This window comes from Plectropomus leopardus, chromosome 22, assembly GCF_026936395.1.
Source record: "Plectropomus leopardus strain MGB_pleo_1.0 chromosome 22, ASM2693639v1, whole genome shotgun sequence".
Taxonomy (NCBI): domain Eukaryota; kingdom Metazoa; phylum Chordata; class Actinopteri; order Perciformes; family Serranidae; genus Plectropomus; species Plectropomus leopardus.
In genome coordinates this window covers 26,850,502-26,859,273 of record NC_142197.1, presented here as the reverse complement: position 1 = coordinate 26,859,273, position 8,772 = coordinate 26,850,502, and the positions used below count along the sequence as shown (strand labels likewise).

Sequence of the window (8,772 nt, the reverse complement as noted above, 5' to 3'; positions counted from 1 at the left end):
AATAATTACTACTGAAACCCAGCCCTATAAAGTGCTGTCATGCAGAACATTTGTAGCACATATGTTTTGATGGTTGAGAAAGAAAAGCCATCAGAAATATTTTTTTATGAACCAAAGGAAGACTTTCAACTTTCATCTTCAATGTTTTCTCTTGTACTTCATAACAACGTCATGACACTGAACACTGAAACTGTGTCAGTGGTTTTGTTTTTAACAATACTTATCCCTAGAGCACAGCTCTACGTCCCAATAAAGTTTTTCCACTCTGACATGGCTCGTTTGTATGAGGGAGTGTTGTCTCCCTCATGAAGTGAGTCATGTAATATTTCTGTCTGTATGACCGAGAGGAGGGTTGCCACACACCTTGGATATGTAAGGTGGATGGTGTAGTAGTAAGCCATCAGATACAGTAGACCTTCACCGAGTTCTTCCTTGGCAAATGTGGTGATGGGAGTGGTTCCGACTGCGACCAGACAGCGGGACCCATCAAAGAGCAATAGAGGGCTGGAGAGAGGTCTCTTCTGGAGGTAGATGGTGGGATCCTCTGTTGGCTACACAAAAAAAGAAATTATCAAAATGATGTTTTTCTTCTTGTTCCTACAGGTTTTCACAGTGCAGAATGATGTATTAGCAGAGTTTGACAGGAGGCTGTTTTCACATTCATCTGCTGAAAATAGAAAGTCTCTGTGCTCATTTAACATCAGATTTTAAGGGGTGGGCCTGCAAGTATGATTAGTGACGTCAGAGTCACTCCTGGTAATATTCAACATTCACAAGTCTGATATGGAAACTTGAAACCTTCAGGACACCAAGAATGGACTTTACAGTGAAGTTGGAGACATGTTGTGTCCAGTGAGAAAAATTCAGAAATGTGCATGAAATGTGTATTTGCATATTTATAGATTCTGGAATTTTTATTGGGGGATTATTTTAATATGTTTTTCCTAAAAAATAAAGTAAATTATATCATATATTACAAGAGTATGCGCATTTTAACAGAGGAAATCTTCATGACAACATTAAGTACATGTATAGCCATATGCTATACATGTACATAGATACTATGATTGAATTCTAGCTTGTGCATATGGTATAGCATGTGGTATATGAAAGCAGACTGCTTTCTTTTATAAAGATAGGGTCACTGATAGAAATATGCCCTACAGAAAAAGCAAAAACATGCGCCACTGAAATTATTATGAAAGAATGGCTCTTGCCTCCGTCAGTTTTACGAGTGTCGGCCACCACATATGTCGAGAAATACTGGCGTACTTGTTAGAGATAACGCATCATTAGAGAAAGAACAAAAGATGAAAGTACAAAGTAAAAGCCCTTCTACAGACAAACAATAAATGTCCAATGTGACAAAATATGAACCAATTCTCACCTGAAGGACATGAAGCAATGCCTCACTGGCATGTCCGATCTTCTTAGGCGGTGCAGCTGGTGAAGGAAAGAGTGTGGGGAGTGCCCTGACCAGCTCTATGGCGTGTTCCACTAGAATAGAACAAATCAAATTTTAGTTTGGTTACCTTTCCTAAACATGACTATTATCATGTTCATAGTTAGGTCATAGACAATTCTTATTTTCATCAACATACACAATCCTATTTACACCCAGGTCTGAGGAAGCAGCTGCACAGATCATTAGAGACAGCAAAATGCCAAATTACCTCCATCCTTGTTCATAGGTGGTTTCATCACTTTCTTCCAAACACCGTAAAATTGCACTTTGGCACAGAAGTCTTCCCATCTCTTCTTTACTTCATCAGTGAATTTCTTGTTGCCCTTATCCAGGATCCGACGCAGCTCATCCATCACCTATAATGCAAATACAATTTAATACCAGCAACAATACTTGCTTTGTGGATAAGTCAATATAAGTTACTTGCTTACATGATGAAGTTCCTTGAAACATGGATATGCATCCAGGATCTTCGTTGGCCTGTCCTCTTCTTTCAGGACATTACAGTCAATGAAGGCTCTTCTTGCTTGAAACTCAAGGTCAAGGAGTTGGGAGACAGCATCTTGGTTGGGTTTTGATTTCTTGTACATCGCTTGCAGAGTGTTGTAATGTCTGGCCTGGGTTGCCAGACTATCCTGACTCAAGAGAACAATTATCAGTAATTGGTATCGGACATATAAATATCAATGACACTATTGGTTTTTAACAGCAAGTGTAACATTAAACCAAAACTGACAGATTATTTTAGCCCTTACATAGACGTGGCAGTTTGTTTTCTACGACAGAAAATTAAACGATAAGATATATTGATAAAGGAGATCACCTTAAGCCCCACCAAACACAGTACTGTAAATGTATGTTACACACTCAGTAATGTGTGCTCCCTGTGCTCTGAGAGCCAAATAAATGAAAAGAAATGACAAATCATGTCACTTTACAGTAAATCAAGGAGCAATCACAATTAAAATATAGAACATCAATGTACGAAATATATCATGATATCCAATGCTATCGTAATATTGCTAACCTTCATGTTATAACAAAAATTCTGTTTCCACTTACATGAAGTGAGGCTATCATCAGAACTGCTCCCAGATCTTTGATGCAAAATAATTGTTGATCCACCACTTGAGTCTGCATCATAATCTTCTCCCTCCTTGTCACTTGTTGCGAAGTCAATCTGATGCCTTTTCTTTGAATGGCCTCTCACAGGTGTGGGCCCCTGCCTCTTTTGTGGGGACTTCACATTCTGCAGCCTCTTGAGAAGATTCTTGAAAATGGTCATCTGTGGTAAAAAAAAAAAAAAAAAAACTCACTGAGAAAATAAATGTCAGTCAAAAATAAAAACGTACACACTGGACTATGTGCTAGTGCAAGAGTGCAAGTGCAAGAAATATAACAGAAAATATAACAGAAATTTTAATCACTTACATGCGTTTTGTCTTCATCCTGTAGCATGGGATAATACTCCACTAGTCTCCTAGCCATTGCAGTGATTTCGTGCCTGGTAGGGTATCGGACTTCCTGTCCTTGCTGACTCGCTCTCAAGATGGAAATCATGCTGGTGACAGTGTTCCTCACTAGCCTGCATCTCAGCTCTTTGGACATAATACATTCCCCCTCTCTGCCAGTGGAGACCATCTCAAAGTAGTGTTTACGCACTTGCTCTAACTCACTGTCTGTGTAGACAACATATTCTGGAGGACTGGGAAGCTGTAGGGTTTTCTTTGGGGTTTTCTTCACTAAAGGAGTGGATGCCTGGGGGCAGATTAGGGACATTCCTCCAGGTGACGACACAGGTCCTGTGTCAACAGGGCCAGCTTTGTCTGGTAAGGTGGGATTCTGATCCTGGGTAAGGGTGTAAAAAAAAAAAAATTGCAAGAGTTAATCAGACTCATTTAAATACAACAGGTGTTGTGCTACTGTAGGTGTTTTCAGGGCAAAGTGGGTAACCAGTTACCTCTGGGCTAATAACAACCCACACTCGTTTCCTCCTGAGAAAGTGCTCTGGCACAGGAAAAAGGTCTCTCAAATCATCACGACTGAGGGTGTGGAGTAAGGCCTCATCAATGCCGGCAGCTACAGAAAAAAAACTGTCTATAGCTTTACAAAATTATATATTTACCTGTATTTAACTTAACGGGATGTACTCTTGTCGTTTTCTGTGTTTTCCATAATAAAATTTAAATACAATACAATTTAAATATTTGATATCTATTCTTGTAAAACTGTTTAAATTAATTTGGTTTTTGAGATGTAAGCATGCACTGTAATTTAAACTAATAATTCACATTAGAATGCATTTATAACACTTAGACATGACATACCATTTAAAATTGAAACTGTAACATTATCCAGTTCATCCATGATTGTCCCAGTCTTGTTGTCCCTTTAATTGCCTCTGTTCCTGACAGGCAGAAAATATCACGTTAAGTCATGGTTAGGTCAATTTGGCCGAAGGCCTCTCTTCAACGCGGAACCTCTCCTGTCCTGCTACCACCTCATCTCTACTCGGTGCACACTGTGTACACACATGCTGCTGCAGAGCAGCACTTTATGCTTCTTCATACATGGCGGGTATAAACCAGATACATTATCGCCACCCACAAGAGCTATGTAATAATAATAATTTTCACTGTGTAAATGCCGACAGCAGCACTGTTTCTGTTTAACATTTTAGCTAACGTTAGCTAGCCTAGGCAGCAGCTTTCCTTGACTGTAACGGCTGTAATGCAACCTTAACATTCCCGAGAAAAATACATGCATTGTCAACAGTTCATAATAATTTTTGGTTAAAGTGTTTTTGCGAAAAAGTTATATTACCTTTTCTCCTTATTGTGATAAATACTTTCCTTCTTCTCCCGGAATTCAAATGGCTGACCGTTGGCTCTGGGTGCAGGTGCAGACGTGACCACATGACTACAGTGAGGGGAGGTGTGTGTGTATGCACGAAACATATGAGTCTAAGTCTAAAAAGTTATAATTAAAATAGATAACACGTGGATATTACGACTTTACATTGAATATTAATCGTTAAACTTGTTTTATAATTTTTGTTTGCATTACTATGTAAGTTAAATTGAGTCTTTTAGAATTAATCCCCCCTACTTCCTGATTTGGTATAGACCAAACCAATGCGCCTTGCTCCCGCCGGACTCCGCCAAAAACAATAGCTGGGAGTGTAATTACTGGTGGTGTGGGGTGGACTTGACTGGTTTGTGGACTGCTGGACTGCTTGTTTGATTTATAAATCGTTTATGTCGCTAAGCTAGGAAGACTTGAATTTGTCATTTGAGGAGTTTTAAATAAGGCTAACGCTAAACTAGTTGAAGTTACTGTCAGCTTCTGCCTGCAAGGATTTTTGGAGCACAAAATGGCCTGTTGGAGGTGTGTGATTTGCTTCGTTTTTGTTGCCTTAACGCTGAAGTCCCTCTTAAGCCATATTAACACTGCACATGGTCGCAATCCCGATTTCCGTGTAATATGCGGCATTGATGGGTGCCCTGAAGAATACAGAGTCTTCAACTCTTTTTACTACCATATCAGACGCAGGCATGCTTTGTATCGTGTATCCGGCCGCCCACCCACTGGATGGAGGACAACAGCTTCATCTGAGCCATCTAGGATTGGAAGCGAAAATTTTGGTATACCAATTTTTTATGACTGTACCATGGAAACAAGAGGGCTGCAAAGAACCGCCAGTGAAGTCAACACACAGATCACTAATGACATGCAGCAGGAGCTGGAGGATTTCCAGTCACAAAGCCCTGATCATCAGCCGCAAGACTTCCCGATTCAGTGCCTTGATCATCAGGTAAGTCAAGATGTAATGTTGGCTATCATGCATCATAATGTTACACTATTATAATTCTTGGCATGGGCTAGTCTGAACTTAAATTGCAGTGGTGGAAAGTAGGGGTGTGTGGATTTCTTACCTGCTTCCTTGTTTGTGAGTGTAGTTGATCCCAGTGAAGTAGAGATGAGCAAAAGATTTGTCTGCTCAGAGCAGCCTCCTCAAGTGACCTCAAACATTGTAGACAGTCCTGCTAGTTAAAAATAGTGATCTGATGGTGAAATCCGCAGAACTAGGTTACATTATGATGCGTTTAGGGTTGACTAAGAAAAATGACAATTAGGCGATGGTAAACAACCAAGTCATTATGGTGTGTTCAAATGCAATTTCAAGAAAAAGAAAATGTAGGTGTGCAGCAAGACAATGTAATACTTCTACAACATCAAGCTGATCAAGTGATAATATTTATGTACTTTTACTGTGATAGGATTTTTTATGCAGGACTCAATAGATGGGATATTTTTTTAGATTGTTGTACAGGTACTTTTACTGCTGTAAAAGATCTGAGGACCTCTGCCACTGTTTGTATATGTCTACAGGAAGGACCTGGTGCATTGAGTGAGGATGTTACCAGACGTGCAGCTGCATTTGTCATCAATGTCCGGGAACAATGCCACCTGTCCCAGGTACTTACCATGCATCCATCTCATCAGTATTATGTTTACATTTTTAATTTGTATGTTAATACCCCTTAACAAGGTCTGCATACTTTAATTTCCTTAAAGTCAGTTTTAATGGGACATCTGCCACTAGTCACTTCTTCAGACTGAACAAACAATACAGCTGTCATCTTGAAACATTTTCATCAGATGAAAATCACATGATATATGTGCAAACCCACCAGCTTAATATATACAATATACAATCACAAACACCTATATGAAGAGAAAAATACATCATGTAATGCATAGAACCATAGACATAGAAAGGATCCTCAGAGCACAATAAAAATACAGTGGTAACCAATGTAATTATGTTCCTTCCACAAGAAACGCCCTGTGCTTCTAGGACAGTGACCATTTTGTTATAAATTATTGTTTAGAGGACTTTTGAGATGGGTTATGCTAGTTTTTGGTGATGGACAAACAGGATGTATACTTCATACTACTATTATTAATTAATTACTTTTTTTATGTTTCAGAGGAGCATCAACAGTATTGTCTCTGGAGTGCAGCAGTATCAAAGTGCTCTTCTGAATACCTTGAGGGACACCATGAAGAGGATCTTCGAAAGACATTCAGACAGTATGGAGAAACTCCAAGAGGAGGCACTGGCAACCTTGGACAATTTACAAGATCCTTTCTCCACAATGGCCACTAGATACAAGCAGGACATTACCCTTGAGAGACTCTTTAGCCCAGTAAAACCAGAGGAGGTAGTGATATCTCAAAGGGTTTGTAGAGTTAAGAAAGGACAATCAAGGGTTCTTGCAATCCAAAACAAAAGTTTTTACTACATACCATTAATTAAGAGTCTTGAACAGCTGTTGTCCAATTCCAGAATTTTTGACATGATCAACACCACACCACAGAGCTGCCACAAAGAGGGGTTTTTCTATGACATTATTGATGGGAGCCTTTTCAAATCCCACCCACTGTTTTCAAATAAACCCTCTGCTTTGCAGGTGATATTGTATTCTGATGAAATAGAGATATGTAATCCCCTGGGACCACACACTACAGCAAATAAATTGCTGATGGTTTATTATACTTTAGGAAACATAGACCCAAAGTTTAGGTCAAAGCTTGCTGCAATCAGACTCCTTGCTATAGCAAAAGCTAATGATATTGATGAGTGTGGTGTTGAGGTTGTCTTAGAAAGAATTCATAAAGACTTATAGTTGCTGTATAATGGTGTCAAAATCCAAACGAAGAATGGGCAGATGGATTTATTTGGTGCTGTAGTTTCAGTATGTGGTGACACACTTGCCCAACATGAACTTGCTGGGTTCAAGGAAGGGGTTGGCTTCGCTTACAGCAAGTGCAGGCATTGTGAATGCACCTTTGATGAAATGCAGGAGAATTTTGACGAAAAAAGTTTTATTGAAAGGACATTGAACAGACATATTAGACAGTGCCTTGAAATAGAGAGGGCTAGCACAGACTTCTTGAAATCAGCCCTCAGAACCACCTATGGGATAAACCGAAGAAGCAAACTGGTTGATTTTCCAGCCTTTGACCTCATTCAGCAAACTCCGCAGGATATCATGCACATCATTCTTGAGGGTGTTGCACCTATGGAAATTAAGTATGTGTTAAAACACCTTGTTCTTTCTGGACAATTGGAGTTGGACATGTTCAACTCGGCCTTGCAGAGTTTTCCTTTGTCAGCAATCGATGTACGTGACAAACCCTGTCCTATCAGTGTCACTACCGTGGCCTCTAATGATAAAAAACTTAAACAGTCCTCTGGGCAAATGTTGGTATTGTTGAAGATCATGCCATTTCTGTTGAACAGTATCGAGAAAAATGAATATGTTCAGTTTGTATTAGACTTAATTGAAATAGTTCAGATACTTTTTGCTCCTGTTCTATCTGTGGAAAGTGTAATAAGACTGAAAAAAATGATTGAGCAGCATCTAAAACAATTTAAGCAACTTTTTCCTGCAAATAACATAATTCCTAAGCAACATTATCTTCTGCATCTCCCTGCTCAAATCCTCTCTCTGGGCCCTTTGATAAGGCATATGTGCATGAGATTTGAGTCAAAGCACTGTTTTTTTAAACAATGGTCATCTAAATTGAACTTCAAAAATGTATGTAAGTCACTTGTGAACCATAACCAGCTTTTTGAATGTTGTCAAAATGAAATGGGCACTGAGCATCCCATTTTTGTACATGAGAAGGAATTGGGTCCTGTCTCAGAAGTGACAAATATGGAGTACATCAGAGCAAAGATAAGAGACTTTTTGGGGATTGATGGCATACAACACGCAGTTAAAGTAAAGTGGCTTATCCTCAATGGAAATAAGTACAGCAGTGAAAAGTCTCTGATAATCACCAGTGCAAATGAGACAGTACCTGTCTTTGGACTTATCAAAAACATTTATGTGGTAAACAGTTCATTGTATTGTTTTGAATATCAGATTTACGAGACTTTGGGTTTGAATAGAGATCTTTTAGCATATGAAGTTGCTGTGCCTAATCTTGCCCAGGCAACAGAGTTGATCGATGCTGAAAAGCCATACCGGAAAAAGTTTGGATGGACTGTGTGTGGCTATATGCCTCAATAAAATGTGTTAATTGGCATGTGTGATTGTTTTTACTGGGCAGTCTTGAAACAAGTGTGTTTTTTTTTTTTTTGCTTGGAAGTCTTGAAACGAGTTCTCACAGCTAAAGCTTTCTCTTAAAAGTCTAAATGTGGCTTCGTACAGAGTCTCAGACAGTAATTTAGCTTGATGTGCATGTAAAATAACTAACTTTAAGATTTAGCAGCTAATTAAGAAAAAAAAGAT

The 8,772-nt window shown here is 39.1% G+C and overlaps 2 protein-coding genes across 2 annotated transcripts; one reads left to right on the top strand and one right to left on the bottom strand.

Moving 5' to 3' along the window:
• Positions 1–239: 239 nt before the first annotated feature.
• Positions 240–3,832, bottom strand: LOC148185944 (uncharacterized). Its single transcript, XM_088073063.1, has 8 exons — positions 3,793–3,832; positions 3,426–3,544; positions 2,897–3,313; positions 2,524–2,750; positions 1,897–2,104; positions 1,674–1,821; positions 1,388–1,497; positions 240–551 (listed from the first exon to the last, which is right to left on the bottom strand). The coding sequence occupies exons 1-8, from the start codon at positions 3,830–3,832 to the stop codon at positions 240–242; spliced, it is 1,581 nt and encodes a 526-aa protein (XP_087929189.1).
• Positions 3,833–3,944: 112 nt separating this feature from the next.
• Positions 3,945–8,559, top strand: LOC148185943 (uncharacterized). The gene is made up of 3 exons (XM_088072662.1): positions 3,945–5,279; positions 5,858–5,944; positions 6,460–8,559. The coding sequence occupies exons 1-3, from the start codon at positions 4,839–4,841 to the stop codon at positions 7,156–7,158; spliced, it is 1,227 nt and encodes a 408-aa protein (XP_087928788.1). The 5' UTR covers positions 3,945–4,838; the 3' UTR covers positions 7,159–8,559.
• The last annotated feature ends 213 nt before the right edge of the window (positions 8,560–8,772 follow it).

Excerpts from the sequence above, each read along its gene's own strand:
- LOC148185944 (XM_088073063.1), bottom strand. The coding sequence starts at position 3,832 with ATGGATGAACTGGATAATGTTACAGTTTCAATTTTAAATG. Across the intron at positions 2,751-2,896 it reads AGGATGAAGACAAAACGCAT|ATGACCATTTTCAAGAATCT; the intron begins GTAAGTGATTAA and ends TTTTTACCACAG. Across the intron at positions 552-1,387 it reads CATTGCTTCATGTCCTTCAG|CCAACAGAGGATCCCACCAT; the intron begins GTGAGAATTGGT and ends TTTTTTGTGTAG.
- LOC148185943 (XM_088072662.1), top strand. The coding sequence starts at position 4,839 with ATGGCCTGTTGGAGGTGTGTGATTTGCTTCGTTTTTGTTGCCTTAACG. Across the intron at positions 5,280-5,857 it reads TTCAGTGCCTTGATCATCAG|GAAGGACCTGGTGCATTGAG; the intron begins GTAAGTCAAGAT and ends ATATGTCTACAG. Across the intron at positions 5,945-6,459 it reads AACAATGCCACCTGTCCCAG|AGGAGCATCAACAGTATTGT; the intron begins GTACTTACCATG and ends TTTATGTTTCAG.